At 42.1% G+C, this 17,348-nt stretch overlaps 1 protein-coding gene across 2 annotated transcripts; it reads right to left on the bottom strand.

Moving 5' to 3' along the window:
- Positions 1–840: 840 nt before the first annotated feature.
- Positions 841–15,567, bottom strand: GOLGA1 (golgin A1). 2 transcript variants are annotated; one of them, XM_034067307.1, is made up of 23 exons: positions 15,464–15,567; positions 14,772–15,081; positions 13,173–13,263; positions 12,613–12,687; positions 12,031–12,128; positions 11,495–11,527; positions 10,675–10,803; positions 10,201–10,370; positions 9,710–9,821; positions 9,492–9,587; positions 9,144–9,269; positions 8,462–8,557; positions 7,938–8,033; positions 7,543–7,695; positions 7,216–7,311; positions 6,406–6,495; positions 5,905–6,007; positions 5,338–5,495; positions 4,851–5,009; positions 4,268–4,327; positions 3,484–3,654; positions 2,860–2,946; positions 841–2,318 (listed from the first exon to the last, which is right to left on the bottom strand). In XM_034067307.1, the coding sequence occupies exons 2-23, from the start codon at positions 14,904–14,906 to the stop codon at positions 2,238–2,240; spliced, it is 2,415 nt and encodes an 804-aa protein (XP_033923198.1). In that variant the 5' UTR covers positions 14,907–15,081; positions 15,464–15,567; the 3' UTR covers positions 841–2,237. The 2 variants fall into 2 exon arrangements, with proteins under 2 accessions (XP_033923198.1, XP_033923199.1); XM_034067308.1 differs by having other exon boundaries at positions 10,201–10,358.
- Positions 15,568–17,348: the final 1,781 nt, after the last annotated feature.

The raw sequence follows: 17,348 nt of genomic DNA, 5'->3' as shown, positions 1-17,348 counted from the left end.
CACTTAAGAACTCATTTATGGTAAGTTGATCCTGTATGAGCTTTGGGATCTCAAGTTGTGTTAGTGGGTATGTAATCTAAGATCTTGTTTTGTCACTCCATTCCAGGCTGCATGCACTGCTTTTCTCACTGTTCAGCAGTAACCTTTCAAGCCAGGATCAACATAAACCGATTAGTTGCTCAGCAGGCATCAGCGTGAGTAGAGGGAATCCTGTCCCCCGGTCTCGGGTCCCACAGAAATAGGGCAGAGCAAAGGGATATTCTGAAGCAAAAGACCTTAGAGAAGAAAAATCTTCCCAGAACCGACAGGGTTATCCTGCCCCTGCTTTGTTTCAGTAGAGAAACAATTGATATAAATCTACTTTTTGATTGTCTGTTTTCATATCCGAGCAGAGTTGTACTCTGCCCATACACTTCTCTATGCCATCACTAAGTGCTGTGGATCAGGTTACCGAAAGACGGTGTTTGGACAAACTTTGTTGTACTGAAAATCCTGTTGGTTTTCTTAACTTCAAATAAATAGAACCTAGCTCTAAACTGAGGAGCATTGCTTGTGCCAAAGTAACAGCTACTGCGAGTACCTGTGCCTGGGGTATGGCTGATGAGCAAAAACTGGGGAGGCCAGCTGGGCACAGATCTGCAGCACATTGACCACTTGATAACTGACCTCACATGAAGGAAACTCATCTTTACCACAAGGAGTGTGTGCATGGAAGCAGGGAGCAGCTCCCATGCTGTATAACACTGCACCTCAACTGCCACCACCAAGGTCATCTAGACCCCATTAGCAAAGCTAAGTTAAAAACCTGAACAGTAACTGTATCCCCACTAGAGAACAGGCTGAGTTTCTTGAATATATTTAATTGAAGTACTGTTAGTAACACAAACCTCATTGTAAGAGAATTACCAGAACTGGACCCTGCACATCGAATTCCATACATGTGTCATTTTTTGAAAGTATGTCCCACTTTAAGAAGTCAGATTTGCTGCTGCTGCCCATTTTAATCTAGATTTTGCAGTGGTGTTAGTAACTATGGGCAAAATTGTGCTTCCCGTCAAGGAGGCAAGCACCACCGTGGTCCCTTTTCTTAATGGGGAAGGAAAGCAAGTGCTGGAACAAAGACATAGTCATTAGGAGTTGAATTGTATCCTCAAAACCAAAAACCTCACGGGCAGCATTTCTTTTACCATGTAGTTAGGACACAGTTAACAGCCCACTGCATGTTCCTAACAGTTTTTAAGCATCAGTATTTGAAGTACAGAAAACCACAACCAAAGAGGCGGATACTGGTCATGAAGATCTGTTGCTAGCATAAAAATCAAAGTGTTTAGTACCAATATTCTTCACCCTTTGTCACTAGATTCTTTCTTAAATAAAAGGTATTTTCAGTGTGCATTTACAATACCTGGAATTCAGCTTTAAAAATTTAAAATGGTTTACTACCCCTTCTTCCCTACGCTAACAACCTATGGTACAGGCTTATAGATTAGTTTTAAAGGCGACTGAGTATTAGGTACTATAATTAAGACCATTTTAAATATTATTTTTCTTTAAGAAAAGTAAAATCAGACAACTCTAAAGTTGTGCTCTCAAATTAAATAATCATCATCAACATGCAGCCTTCAGGACTGCAGGCCAGGATATATGCACCTTAAATTACACAGTGATATGAAAAAATGCGAACTAGTAATGTCAGTATAACAAGGCAAGGCAGATTTCTTTTTTGGTTAAAGCTCCTGCTCCTGTTCTTTGAAAGGCTTTTCAAACAGTCTGCAACTCAATACAGTACTGCCAGTATTATTTGTTTATCCACTGCTTGCTTTCCACAGCGAGACAAGAAGCTTTACTGTGCCTGGAGTTGCTCAGCTTGAGCACTCCATAACAGAAGCTGGAATCACCATCATAACAGATGCACGTGTTAGAAGCTTGAACTGCCAGCACCGCTATTAGTGAGGTTAACGTTACCCTTTGGTGCCAAGAAAACAAGACTGATGAACACAAGGAGCTGACTTCTGTTAAGACTCCATCAAGACAACGGTCCCCAAGTCCAACTCAGAAGAGGTTTCAGTTTGTAGTGAAAATTTCTCCTTGCACAGTATTAGTTTTGTAAACAGTGTCAAAAGTTCTTGTACAAAATACTGCAATGACAGTGATTAAGACACACCTGAATGAGTGTGTTCAGCGTCCTTTTCACAGAAAAAAGTGGCTAGATGCTGACTGCCCATTTTCAGGTTCCCTTAAGGCCACAGTGTCCTTGGGCTCGAGATAGACGGCCGGATACTGCCTTTAGGAGATGGCTTTGACCCAAACCACGACATCTAGGACAGGAAGCACAGTAACATTAAGCTAGTTCACACATTCAAGAAGCTGAAGATCTGAAGAAGACATAGGCACCTCCTCATCGCTTGATGGAAGGAACTATTCATAAACAGAATGCTGCAGCACTCATTTATGAGCAGTCACTAATAACCACATAGCCAGGGACATCTCATGAGCAGATCTCATTTCATGCAATGGAAAGGAGAAACAGATCCAGGTGTTTAAGCTCAGCATCAAAACAACAAACCAGGAATTTGGCTTCCTAGTTTTAAACATTTGACTGTACTCTAGCAAGGAGCTTATAGCTTTCCTCCACAGACTGGGCAACACTGCAGTCACTCCTCTGAAGCAGCAGAAAGCTGCTGTTTGCCCTCACTGAAATGGACAATTTCCAGCATGTATGTCTGTGATTAGCTAACATTTTAATAATAAACTACAGCATTTGGAAAAGATACTTCTCCTGATCTCCCAGCATCCGAGAACTTTCATTCCATGGGCTGGGAGTCCCATTAGAGACTATGAGAGGAGGAGACTCCTTACCTTGTACTCCAAAGTTTCTTTAAGCATGTTTTCTTCTTCTTGTGAAAAATTCAGTAACACAGATACAGCTTTAATGAGATGGAATGCCTGAAAGAAACCACAGTATTTTGTTGCTCATGATGTTCTGGCTCTACAGTCTGGACTATGGTGCAGCCCAGTTTGTCTGTAGGTTTGGTCACAGAGTTTTCAGTCACAACTGGGAGGAGCAGACCAGCAGCCTTCCATTATCCCCAGTTCCCACAGACTAGGATGGCCCATATCTTATTTCTTCCATTTGTGTTCCCTGGTCTTCTGATCTTTAACAGGGGTTTGCATATTTTGGGGAAAGATGACAAATGGGGAGCCTAGTTAATTACAACAGAGAAGCAGTTTAGCTCCTGTGGCACCCAGATCTTTAACTTGCAGACAGAACTACCTCTCAGAAACTCACATTTCCATTTCATTTAGTTCACAATAATCTGTATGTTCAAACATGTTACTGTTAGCTGTTTTGCTTCATTGTCCTGAATCAACTCTGTAAGTGCAAAAGGATGGAAGTGGCATGGAAGCATCCTCAGCAGGTAACGGGGGGCAGTTTCTAGAGAAAGACAGACTTAGAAAGAGAAGGTGAGTGTACATCTTTACCTCAGATTCCCGGCAGGACATGAATTTTAGTACAACGTGTTTAAGGTATTCGAAGTTTATCTCCCTTGAGTCATTTAAATCAGAGTTGTTCGTGACAGTCACAGAAGCATTAGGCACTTCAGAATTTGCTTTTTCACGTATCTCAGGTACCTCACTGTCAGGCCTTATTTTCTACAAACAAAGAAAGAGAAGTACACTGTAGACTCCATCAGCTTGACACTGGGAGAGCATCTAGGTCTGAGGTATCTAACACAGAGGGCTTGTATCCACAAGGTGGGTACAACCTGGGCTTTAATAGGACAAGCTTCTCATCCTTCAGGAGATCACAGCAGAGAAGCATCTTCAGCTCTCCCTAGACTCTAGAACAGAAGCTAGTAGCTGTTGCTGTTACATGTACAGTACTCAAACCAGCATGGATTTTCTTCTTGAAGAGAAAAACAACTGTAAGAGGGATTAAATGGGACCTTTCCCTGGGGCAGGTATCAGTCTCATGGTAAAATTTAGCTTAATGGCAGCTAAGCAGCAATCAAACCTCAGTTGTTCCCTCTACAGAAAGGTACTAAATGCCCAAACACAGATCTGTAGCTAAAATTCTCCACTGCAGGAGCTGAGTGGTGACGGTTACCCATCTCACTCACCAATCTGCTGTAAACATAAGGAAACTGCAGATATCCCTAGTAATACCAAAATGACACTCTAGCCAGCAGTCAAGCTTTTGGACATAGTAGTGCAAATAACTACCAGCAAGTGCCAGCTGAAAAGACTGAAAAAGCATAACCCTTACCAGCTCCTTCTGGAGGGTTTTCTTGAGTTCTGTCATTCTCTGCTGCAGTTGCTTTATCATCTGTAAGCACAGCAAAGGATAGTGTCAATATAGCATTCACTGTCAGGATGCATTTTGACCCACAGATATCTGCAAAAGCCCATGACAAACAAATGTAATGAATGAAACAATCATTAAACAATGCTGACAGCTCTGAAGAAGCAACCTGAATGCCTTGCCTTTTTTAGCTGCACACACTAGCAGTAATGTGACAGGATACTTGAGTTTTCATGTGACAGCACAGTGGAAGTGAACAGAATTCACCCAAAAGGGCTCTGCAGGAAAGCTGTAAATGATCATATTTGGTGCATCTGTCCTCCAAAACAGATAAAGATTCCTACAATTCTGGCTGCAGTTTTTAATCCACTGCTGCTAGATCCTTGTACAATCCAGAGGGGAAAAAAAGTTACTCACAAAATACCAGACTCAAATCGCCATTTTAGTAATCCTGTCCTTCTAATGCTGCAGCATGGGCACCACCAATTATTTTGCTCCCTAGTTAAGAAGGAAAAGACAATCAGCTGTTTCTGCTGTTTTAGTTCACCTTATTTTTCTCAGCAATCTGCTGTTCCAGCTCTCTGTTATCCTTCTGAAGCTGAATGACATCTGCAACTGCTACCTCTCCGTTCTGTTCCACCACACAGTTTTCTGGAGAATGGAAATGCTCGTCCAAGGTTCTTGTCGACTCCTCTGGTTCTAAAGCCTGTAAAACAGTGAATTGGAGAGAGACGACATTCTCAGCCCATGCACACTCCCAAGGCAGAAAGTTAGACTTCTTTTTGGTGGTTGGTTTTGGGTGTTTGGTGGTTGCTCTTTTAAACCAGGAAACACTAGTGGCAATCTACTTGGCTACATCTCTCCCTGGCCTGCTTATTACTTTTGGGACTGTCTCACTGGTTTCATAATGGTTCTCTCAGGATACATTATGAGTCAGATAAAATAAGGGGTTGTCTTTCATAAACCAGTCACAGCTCTGAGAGGAAACAGCTTTCCTTAGGAAGACAGGGAACAACAGGTAACAGTGGTCTCACATTTTTCTCCTGCTCTCTGGCCAACAGGAACTCCTGCATCTGCAACTTCAGCTCATCAATTTCCTTTCTTGCCATTTCTTCTTTCTCCACTGCTCGGTTATTACTTGCTTCTATGTCAGATTGCAACTGATGCACTTGCAGCAGGACAGCTTCATGATCTGAGAAAGGAGAGACCTGCTTAGTATCAGTCTACTGAACCAAATGCAGCTGCTCTTTAAGAATGTAAATAATCTTTCAAGCAAGTGCAGTTTAAGTGCTGCAGTGAAGTAGCAGGTTTTGATCTGTGTCACATATTCCACATTTTCTGCGAAACAACCATTTACAATAAGTAAGATTTGTAATTTTATGGTGTATAAACATAAGACTGATTGAAAAAAGTGGGTTTGTTTTTAAAGGGGCAGCACAGAGAGTGTCCAATTGCTACTGAAGGATACAAGATCTTGAAAATTCTAACAGATTAAATATGGAAGAGAAATTACAATTACTACAATCTACCAGGAAAGCCCAGAACTGGATCCTGTATGTCAATAAAGGTGTCTGGGATACAATGGACTCGTTTGGTCTAACCTTGACTGAGTTGTCTTAGTTCTTCTTTCTGTTTTAGAAGTGTATCACATTTTTCATCAATCATCTGGTCTTTTTCCTTTATTAATGAAGACAGATGTGAAACCTGCAAAGCAAGCAAACAGAAGTCATTAAAAATATAACACCAATAACACAACGTGGATGTTTGGTCTATCCAGAGCCTCACAGAAGGCATCACCTCTATAATGCTGACCGCATTAAAAAGCACTGAAGTCAATGTGCTGTTAAGAGCTAAACCACACTGCTCCTGATGTGCCATAAAGACTGATTGCCTCATAACCACCAGGTGGCAGCTGCAGAAGAGCTCTGAGCAATACCAGATATCACCTTCTACCCTGTCCTGGGTTCAGCTGTAGCCGTCATTTTATTCTTTCTTAGTAGTTAGTGACTACTGTCTGTTCTGCTAACTTGGACCATATCTAGTCTGGTCTGTGAAAGATGGGGAGCTCCCAAACAGATTTTAGACTGTTGGTATTAACCAACCTGCTGTTGTAATTCCTCTCTCTGCTTTCGTGTTTCTTCCAATGCTTTGGCAATTTCAACACTGACAGTCTCTCTGCTGCTCAATTCGTTCTGCAAACCAAAAGTAATTCAGAGGTTACTCGAGACAATGAAAATCAAGTCAGTCTCCCATCTTTTAATCCTAAATCTATTAGCAACTATAATTTATGACACATCGTGATTTAAGTTTCTAAAGGAGAGTCACTGTTTTGTTTTACAGCACTGTCACTATCTGCACATGTAAAGGCAACACAGAACTGATCTGAGAGACCAAACATTTTCAATGCTTAAAAAATCTTCTAGCTTTAAGTCTCTATTACAAAGAAGCAGCTGCTTCCTACAACTAACAACTGGAGTAACTCCAGTTGTGCATCCACAAGTAGCTACAGAACAAAACTTCCTAAAACCTAAAATTATAGTCAGAAGTCTGAACAGAAGATGTAAATACTTGACCAACTTCAGCTCTTAACTTTTGTTTTCAATGCTATGAGTGGAATTTGATGTTGAACTATTCTGCATTCATTACTGCTCACAGGATTTAAAAGCTCCTCATGCCTGACAATACAGGAGTGGATTATTTCTGCCTGATTTAGGCAGACACAAGCATTGTTTTAGAAATGGATCAGCCATTTTGTAATGCTCCTCAAATTCATCCCTACTGAGTACCAAAGACAATTTGCAGCACATGCAACCTGAATATAATGTGACTGCAAGCACTGAGAATGTAATACACTTGGTTGGTAACTGTTTCTCAAAGTTCACTCTAACATCAGTAACCGATTGTGCCTTTACCTTTAGCCTGTCCAACTCAGACTCCTGTTTTTTTAAAGAACTCTCATATTCTTCTCTGCTTCCATTAAGCATTTCATTTTCCTTCTCCAACTGGCTCTGTAAAATAAATATTGCTTTAATACTATGTACATTTCTCCTAATGCTTTGTTTAAACAATTAAACACATCAGATGCTTTGTCCACATTTAGCTCCTCAAAGTATAAGATCATCTATTGTAATGCCGGGAGTGCTGAATAAGAACATTCAGACAACCTGCACGGTCCACAGCCTGTATTAAAATAACGCTGTGAAGACTCGCATTGCCTAGTGAACAGTTTCTGTACTTACAATCTTGTGCTGAGTAGCTGTTTTATCCAACTCCCAACCTGTTTCAAGAGCAGCAATTTGAGACTCCAGCCCAGTAATTTTCTGATCGTACTGATGTTTCTCACTTAAAATCTGTTGCTGTAGTTTACTTCTTTCATCCTCTACATCACTTTGCTGAAGAGAAATAAAGTACACTGTGTTAATAAAATGGTATTTTGAAGCTCTGATGAGAATTGGATGCTATTCTACAAGACACACACTGAAACTGAAGCAACACTGTTAGTTTGGCACAGACACTGGTTTAGGAGACAAATAGCAAGAAAACACTTGAGTAACAAAACAGAGAAGGGAGTGTCTCTGGAGATGTTGAAAACTAATGTAGTACTGGACAGTGAAAGATCATGCAGGACACTCACCAACTTCTGGATCTTCAGATCCTGCTCAGCAGCTGCTTCTTTGCTCTTTCTCAATTCTTCTGTCACAATCTGTAGTTTTTGTTCCAGTTCTTTATTCTAAAATATAACCATTAAATGCCTTACCCATTGGCATCTATGTTACTGGAAAAAAATGCACAGGATGTGGGATAATCCAGTAGGGGAAAGTAAACATTAAATCACGAAACCACACAGTTCAGAAAGGCTGCCTATTTGACTCATGCTGCTTTTAAAACTTCCTCACAACACCACCCCTGCCAATGCTTGCACTGCAGCTATTTGTTTGTCAGGATAGAGAAGGTTTGCAAGAAATCTCTAACTTCAGAGCCACCAAGCCCTTCTTCACACTGACCAGAGACACTGATCAATTAGACTTTCCTTTTAAGACTAAATGTGACACACAGTCTCACATTTGGCTGACAGCACAAATGCAGTGAGGAGAGGAGCTATAAGGCATAAAGAGGCTGGAAAGAGGGGCAATTTGTGGTAAATTAAAACACACTTACTTGTGTTTCCAACTGGTTCACAGTCTCAGTGTGGTGCATTCTGTCTGCAAGTACCTGCTGCCTGGTTTCATCCAGCTTCTGTTCCAGAGTAGCTTTCTGAAGATTACATTGAGGTGAAGAACAGGAGGAAGGACAAAGAGGTAAATCCTTCGTGGTGGTTGTTTTTTTAAATTACCATTTTTCTTTATAGTTCATGAATAAGGTCAAACTAAAATGGAACAGCTATTTTGATGTGCAATACAGCTTTGTCTCAGGAACCAGCAAGTTAAATGTTATTGCACTGGGCCTCCACCCACCACGTTGCCCTGGGAATGACACCACTAAGAACGGGAGATTCACTGGCACCTGTCATGATCCAATTGTAAACTCTCAGCAGCTAGGTCATGGTTTTCTAAGCCAGGCCAAGTTTAAGGCATTAAACAAAAGATTTTTATGAAAGCTTAACTTTCTGCATCCACAGACAATGCAGAAACACCAACAACACCTGTGCACTACCTACGTGAGCAGACTCAATGTAGCCACCCACAGAATTCTGTCCAGCACAGACATCACACCAATATATACTGAAGGGACAAATGTACCTGCATTATATCATCTTATATTCTTTCCACGTGTGAGATGTATGTCCTCAGAAAATCTCATTAAGGTTACACTTATAAGCAGTCTATAAATGCATCATTACCTCTTTGAGTAGCTCCTGCACATGTTCATCCCCTGACAGATTTCTTTCCAGCTTTTTTTCCAAAGAAGACACTTTTTCCTGCAGCTGCTCAGTAAGTTTATTCCTCTTAGCAAATTCAAAAGTCATCTGTGAGAACAAGAAATGACAGAATCGTTCTTGTAGTGAAGCTTTCAGCTAATCCATTGTGGTTTGACTTTGAAAAGTGTGATTAGAAAGAGAAAAGTCCTATTTGAAAAGACAATACGATCCTAAAACACTTTCCAGACAACAAATTCCCAACTCACAGTGCATTACCCAAGTGTACACCTTTATACCAGCCAACAACAGATGCATCTGCAAACACTTAACCTTTTGCTTGTGTTGCTCATATTCCATCTTCAGAGATTCATGCTCCACCTGTAATGTTTCCAGTCTCTTCTCACAACCAGAACCAGCAACTCGAGCCTGAAAATTGAGAAATCACTTCCTTTGAAACTTAAGATTTCCAAACCCACATAAGTGATATCTAATCTAACTTCAGCAGACAAGGAGCTCTCTGAATCAAATCTCACTTAACTCAAACTTACATTTTGCAAGTCTACAGAAAGCTGCTGAATGACAGTTTGTAGCTCCTGTTCTCTTAACTCCAGAGCAGTGATCTTATTTTCTGCATGTGTCTCAGCTGTCATTAGTTCATTCCTTCATGGAAAGAGAATTAAAAAAAGTGATACAATGTTTCAGAAAAATAATCTTTAGCAGATAATTCTGCTGCTTATAGAAACTGACTGATTTTCTTGTCCTAAAACCAGCCACTGCTTATTATACATTTTCCAAAGAAAGCTAGAGTTAAGCATTCAAACAATGAAAGAAAGAAATCATAACAGGCTTATAAACCCTAAACAAGTACTTAATTGGCTTGAAAAATAATAGTTGCCATTCACATCCACATCAGCATTTGAGAGGCAGTTATTCAGTCAACTCATTACATATATAAACTCTTCCCAAAAACACACAACTAGGCATGATGAAATAAAAGAGAAATGCACATGCTGCTTCTCCTGAAACACCACATCCATACCTCTGTGCCTCTAGCTCCAAGAACTGCTTCTGCAACTCCTGCAGGTCTTTCCTTAGGCCTGATGACTCGTTGCTTGCATCCTGAAGCACCTCTTTAGTGTGGCTTAGTTCTCGAGCACATGCCTCTAGGTCCTGTTCTGCTTTGCTCAGAGATTCTTCCTTTTTCAAAAGCTGAACATTAGAACATTGTCTTTGACAATACAGATGATCCGGTAACACTGATCAAGCCTTCTCATTGAAGCTTGTCTTTTTGATTAAGTAATCAGCTGAATTATGCGAGATAATAAATAACTTCCAGAAAAGTCACTGTTTAAATAAACCATGCAATATTGTATGCACATACCTACTGCCAAGGTTTTGACACTGGCCAAGACAAGCACAAAGGCTAAAGAAAATAATGCAGAGCTACCACTAACGTGGTATTCTAACAGAAATTTTAGGGAAGGGAAGAAAAAAGAGGTTAAAATAATCTTACCATGTGTTTAACTTTGGCAATCTCCTGCTGCTGAAAGCCCTCCAGTTCATCAATTTCATCTCTTTTCTGAAAAAGGTTCAAACTCGTCTCCCTTATTTCTTGTAACTGTCTCTCAAGTATTTTCTTTTCCTGATAAACCAACAAAAACAAAAGGAATCCGGGAATATCTGCATGCTCAAGTCACTGGGAGTTTAGCTGGAACTCTCCGGGAAAGGAATTTTGTCTTGCAGCCGTAAGGCTCTGATGGTGCTACATGCAGAACTAGAAACTCTTGCACATGCATGTTGCAGTAGGTAATGTGGAACAAATTACCAAACTTCAAAGATCTCAACCCCCCCCCCATTACATTGCAGCCAATGATCACCTAACTGAACTCTGAAATGGACAGCAAATAGTACCATGTTTAATGTCTTCATAATAAGCAGATACTTTAAAATAGACTAAGCTAAATAGCTCTACCTACAAGACTGAAATCCTATATAAAAAAAAATCCCTACTAAATAGTTTCATTTATTTGATGAAACAGATGACTTCAAAGTCACTATCTCCTTCTGCATCCCAGCTGCCTCCTCTGTAGTAAAGGAGGCTATTGTTCCACCTTACAAACGTACATCTTTCTCACTGCAACCCATCATTCTTTACTTCTCCATTGAAAAATAACTCCAGAAATATCTCCTGATACACAGATAATGTTTGGCCTCTCCCACTGACCAAAGATCAAACAATAGAAAGGGCTGGTTGAGCTGTAGGAAGTGTGCAGGCTGGTGTTTACAAACACAAACACAGACACATTAAAACCAAAGACCCAAAGGTTAATTACCTTTTCAACTTGACCCAGCTTTTCCATCCACTCCTGAGCAAGAGAGAAAAGAGGGAAAAAATAAATACATATTTTTAGACTTCCAAGGCCAGCAATTATAATAATCAAATTGTTAACAGAGATACTGAGCTGTGGTAATGACTAAAAAATAATCAGCAGAAGGAAAATAACAGCTAGTGTTTTAATACATAGAAGCTGAAGAATCATTTATGCTACCTGAATAAGCTTTATGCAAGTAAAATGAAAGTGGCAACAGGCCCTACTGCAATTGAATCTTACACAAGTGCAAGCTTAATCTTTCATTAGAAATGATTGTGGGCTGGTTTTAAAACAGTAGGAGCAGTCAGAACAATGACAAGTCCCACACCATTTCTGGCACTTGAACTTAATGCTCCCTTCTTTCCTCAGCGCTGCCACAGTAAGCACACACACTGCCAAACAACTGTTTTAATTAAAGGTGACACCTGCTTAAAACATCAAGGTCATGCACCCTGATCTCCACAGACAGTCAAAAGTCGAGTTGTTCAAGCTATTACCTGGTCCTTTTTCTCTAAGGCCAATGCCATTCCTTCAGCCATCTTGGCGCGACTGGCCTGGTGAGCTTCATTCTGCTCCTGAAACTTCCTCATGGAGGCTATCAACAGAGAATCACCAGCTATTATAAAAACTCATCTCTTAAAATTGCTTCTCAATTTTCTCTAAGATATTTATAACTTTAAAGAACTGCTTCTGCAAGTAATTAGCCCCATCTTGACTCTCTAGCACTAACGCTGTGCCACTTATTACCTCACACTGCTTGTTCATTGGGCAAATGCCAGGAATAACAGACGGTAGAAATCCTGCTCCTCACTGGATTGTTACAAAGCTGTAAGTTTCCAAGAGGTCTCTCCTGCACATTAGCCCCAAATTTGGCAAAAGGAGTCTAACAAGAGCTTTGTGCAATAGTCAGCACATAACCACTGTTTTTTACACTGTAAACAAGAACTTGTGTCCTAATTCTTCGCAACCTTAAGGGGCACAGCTTGAAAGGAAATGATTAAAACATCTGAATAACAATCCCCTTCCCTTCCAACCATAACAACTTTCAACTTAAGAAAAGGAGAAAGAGAAGTACATACAATCCTGATGCTTTTCTAATGCATTTTCAAGCTTCTCTTTCATCTTCTGCAAGTTTCGGATCTGATCAGCATAATCTTGTGGGAGGAGGGAGAAGCACAGACCAGGAATGAACAGACATTGAGGAAGGAAATTTTTAGGGAAGGAAAAAAAAGAAATAAAAAAGAAAAAAGGATGAGTGGAAAATGGCAATGATTTTCTCCATCAGAAAATCATTCCTACTGAGGAAATCTTGGGTGACAGCAACAATGAACACAAGCAAATAGCTTTCACTGTTCACAGGGTAAATGGTACAAACAGGAGGACCTGTCCCAAGTGTGCTACTTACACAAAATGGGGCAATACCAGAGAATGTATTGTGAAATGCACAGAAAAGGGTCAGTCATCTTTATGAAAGATCAGTTATACTGGATGCTACCAAGATGTCAATGAACAGGGTCATTACAGATCAAAACAAAACCCCAAAAATTAAACCCATGTACTTTTAGTAAGTTAAAATGCTTTAGTTTAAAGGAAAATGTCTGCTGAAGTAACAGGGTTTTATATGTAACAGAACACATACCAGACAACTTGACCTCCAGTTTTCTTATTTGTTCATTTCTTCTGAACAACTGCGATGAAAGATCCTCTCTAGAGCTGCTTCCATCAGAAGCCTGGTAGAAAAACAACACTCAGGTGACTTACAAGATCTAGAAAAACTGATCTTGCCATATATTAAGTCTGTGATAACATTATTCCACCTTCTGTTTTGCACATAAAGGGGAAAGTTGTCCTAGCGCAGCAGAATGTGTAGAAAGTGCTGAAGAAGAAAAACACTAAGGGCTTAAATCATCAGCTCTGCAATGCTGGCCTGTTCCATGTAATACACAATGCTTTTAAATGAAGCTATAGCTGAAAGCTGTTTGTTCACACTGATCACTGAGGAGATGGCGTAACAGAACAACTATGGGGGACACAGAGCAGGCTTTACAGCACAGACTTCACAATGAGGCAAAGTGAAAGTCTTGAAAAGCTAAGTAGAAAAGAAGCAGTGGGATAAGCTCACCCAAGCACTACTCTTTCCATGGAAAACTCACTGTGTAGCTGACATATGATTCTCTATAGGTTCTTTTTTTCTCCAGAATAATCAGTATTAAGAGCAGTTAAACAAATATTGCTGAAACAACCAATTCACAGAGATTCTCTGAAAACCACTCAAGACTTCAGCCACCACCGTTATTTGTTTTCTGTTCTCTATACACACAAAGTGGTAAATGCAATTTCTACATGAGACTATTAAGCACAAAAAACACAACCAGAAAACCACAGGACTGATGCATTCCCATTGTAAAATGCATTTAAACACCACAGGCCCCAACTTTCTGCTTAACAAAACTGGAACTTCAGCTGGGCTTCAGAAGAAAGTAAGTTAAACCTCAACTGCATAAATACCTTCTTCATTCTGCAGACAGCAAACCAGAACGATAAAGCAACTTGCTGCATCCTCAACACATGGATGCTGTCAGCTCCAGCACTGGCACTACACTGTCCCCTAATCCATGTTTTCAGACATATGACAGCCACCAAGGGGCAGAGGTGCCAGAGCACTACAGGGTTTCATTTAACCCACACACTCCTGGACTTACACAACTTGCTAAAACAGTGCTTTATAATGAAGGAGTTTAGACCAGACAATGGAGGAACTACAATAGTTCTGAGTGCAACAGAACAGTGGACACATTCTTGGCAGGGGCATAACCAATACTCTTGAACAGGAAGAGTACCAGCAAGCCAAAAGGTAAACACAGGTTAGTAATAAGATGGTAACTAGCATCCTGTTTGCTTTCCTGTTGCTGCAGTAATTAGTTTTACAAATAGGTATCCTACATGCTTTATTCACTGATTTATAACTGTTTAACAGTGGTTTGTATTGAAACAACTTTACAACTCACATTTACATGGGAATAAACCTCCTGGTAACCACTGGGGTTAACATACAAACATTTGCTCCTCAGTACTTAAGTTTATTCCAGCTAACAATTCATGCAATGCATTAAGGGGTACCCCTACAGAGACACCACAACACATGCTCAACTCATACACCAAACTTCAAACTGTTGCCTACAAAGCCACACTGGAAACAATGTAAGAGAAATCACACTCAAAGCAAGGTGTAACTTACAAAGTCATCTCCAGAGTCTGCTCCCACGGACGTGATTGACTCCTTGCTGACAGACCTGGGTATCCGGGCAGCTCCCCCTGGCCTGGGAGCAATCGCTGCCTCTTCTGCTATCTTCTTCTTCAGCTTTGCAAACATTTTACTGCTCTGCTGAACTGAAATATCCAGGTACTTCGAAAAGCCACTACCTTCAGTATGTTTAATATAGTGTCACTCTGACTAAAGCTTCCAGATGCCGAGAGTTAATTTTGTGCCTCATCCACCGGCTTATTGCACTTCTAGCTCCATTAAAGCCTTCACAGCCTAACAGTACCTGCAAATGAAAGGGATAGGGTTTCCACACTAAAAATTCTACTTATTAAGTGCTTAAAGACAAATAAATGCCTTCTAGTATCAGACCTGTTACAACACACGATCAGAACCCTTCAAAACCAAACCCAGACAAACCCAAACCGTGAGTGTTGAGGCACGGCCGGTCTCGGCAGGGACAGCGGTCGTTGCGGGGTGTCAGCAGCCCGGCCCACACCCACCGGCGAGGGACGCTCGGGGCCGGTCCCTGTCAGGCCCGTCCGTCCCCAACAGGCCGGCCCGCAGCGGCGGCTGCCGCACTGAGGCAACCGGGGCCCGGCCACCGCTCACCCACGGCCGCCAGCCGAGCGCTGCAGCCAGGCCACCCCTCATGCCCCCCCTCTCACCGCCCATGGCCCGGCCTGGCCCGGCCGCTGCCGACACCGACACCGGGACCCCACGGCCGCCGCCGCCGCTTCCCCTGGCGACGCTGACCCGGAAGCGCCGCGCGGGCCGGAAGCGGCGCGGAGCTGTGCGCAGCCGCGGTGGGGCCCGGCCCGGCCCCGCTGGTCCATTACGATCGTAACCCGGGTTTATCGGTAGTGAGGTCTGTGAGGGGCCGGGCGGGTCCGGCTGACGGGGGAACGGGACAGCGAGCACCGGGGAACGGGAGCGCAGCACTGCGGGGGTCACCTCCCCGGCTGCTGTGGTACCTCAGGCCCCATCGGAGACACAAACATCACTTCTACCTCCCAGAGACACCGAGAACAACGGCAGAGCCGTGTCTGGTGGTACCCGGCTTTGGTGGCAAGTCACAGAGGCAGATTTGCTCCAAAAAAAAAAGTTTATTTATATATATATTTATATAGTTTTAAGTAAAATATCTGTTTTTACCAAAATACGATATACAGGCACACAGCTGTAAAATAACTTTCAACCAGTTCACTATAAAATTACTTTTGGTAATAAATAATCCGATTCTCAGTGGCAAACTGCTCCTCCTGCCCGAGGCGCAGACCTCTGCCCTTCCACAGCATGCCCTCCCTCTCCCATCTGCATTCCCCTTGTCCAAACCTTGGCCAGACAGAAGCAATTTGTGCTTTTTAGCCTGTGTGAGGCAGAATCCTGCTCAGGAAGAGTCACTCGGAACCAAGAAGTGGTGATAAGCACATGGCAAAAGAAATGCGCAGTCAATGGGGCACATACACCAGGCTTTTACTCCCAAAGGAAGAGCTGCGCTGCATAGGGGGCTCCTTTAGGCCAGCAAGTTGCACCCAAGTCTGTTCTCAATGGGAATGAAACCAGGATCTCTAAGGGGAAAGCATCCATGCATACATCCGGGCAGCTGGCACGTTAGTAAGTCAATAGGAATTCAGAGACACTCCTTAATCCCCCCAAAAGATCTCTCAAGTTCAGAAATAATGAACTAAATCTGTTGTGACAAGAGTTACGGTTTGGAGAGGGGGGGAATGTGGCTTACTTTGACTCCTAAATATAAAGCAGATATGTGTTTAATGTGTTCTTCCCCTGCTCTGTCTGTGGACATCCAGATCGTCCAAGCACTTGCAGTACATTTGGCCACAGAAACAGTATTGCTGTAAAAGTCAAAGATACTAAAAATGTACGAGAGCCACCTCAGGAATGTCGAATCCCTGCTCTGGAGATCTGTGCCCCATCCTCTGCACCAGCCTCCCACACACAGATGCTGACTGCAGCCAGTCTGACATTAGTGTTGCACAGAGCAGCTTTCATCTCTGTATGTTAGATTGTTACCCTTGTTTGTCAGCTTATTCTTGCTGCTGCAGCCTGCAGAGCTCCCTCAGTCGCAGGAGCATCAGCAGCCACCACAGATGAGCCACCAATACTAAGCAGCCACATAATATGGAATGGGCAGGACGGAACAAGGGCTATCAGTGGTCTGTAGTCAGAGCAGTTACTGAAAGAGAATCTAACACAGGTAAAGCTTTTACAAAAGAAGCCTCAAGACAAGAAAGTTATTCACACATATCCCAAGCTTTTTAGCTTTCCAGGAGAAGTAGACTTGAAGCACAGTTACAGCACAGTGGTGATGGGAAAGGAAAGGTGCTTCACCACCAGGGTGGACCCCTGGAGCATCACTGTCATCCCATCCTCAGGGCAAAAGCCTGACCAGAGCTACTGACCTTGTAGCTTCTGAAGATGATTATTTGGAGCCTGATTTCCTGTTCTCTCCATCTACTTCCTATGATTCTTAAAAGACATCTCCCTAGGGAAGAGTCATGAAGCCTTTAGTACATCATGACTTGACAGATA

The sequence above is a fragment of the Melopsittacus undulatus genome, chromosome 11, assembly GCF_012275295.1.
Source record: "Melopsittacus undulatus isolate bMelUnd1 chromosome 11, bMelUnd1.mat.Z, whole genome shotgun sequence".
Taxonomy (NCBI): Eukaryota; Metazoa; Chordata; class Aves; order Psittaciformes; family Psittaculidae; genus Melopsittacus; species Melopsittacus undulatus.
This window is presented reverse-complemented; position numbering and strand designations above follow the sequence as displayed.

What these genes read in the sequence shown, in the direction of transcription:
- GOLGA1 (XM_034067307.1), bottom strand. Translation starts at nt 14,906, where the DNA reads ATGTTTGCAAAGCTGAAGAAGAAGATAGCAGAAGAGGCAGCGATTGCT. An exon ending in CAGACTCTGGAGATGACTTT is followed by an intron (nt 13,264 to 14,771) that starts GTAAGTTACACC and finishes TTTTTCTACCAG; the next exon opens with GCTTCTGATGGAAGCAGCTC. An exon ending in ATGAGCAACACAAGCAAAAG is followed by an intron (nt 9,270 to 9,491) that starts GTTAAGTGTTTG and finishes TTGTTCTCACAG; the next exon opens with ATGACTTTTGAATTTGCTAA.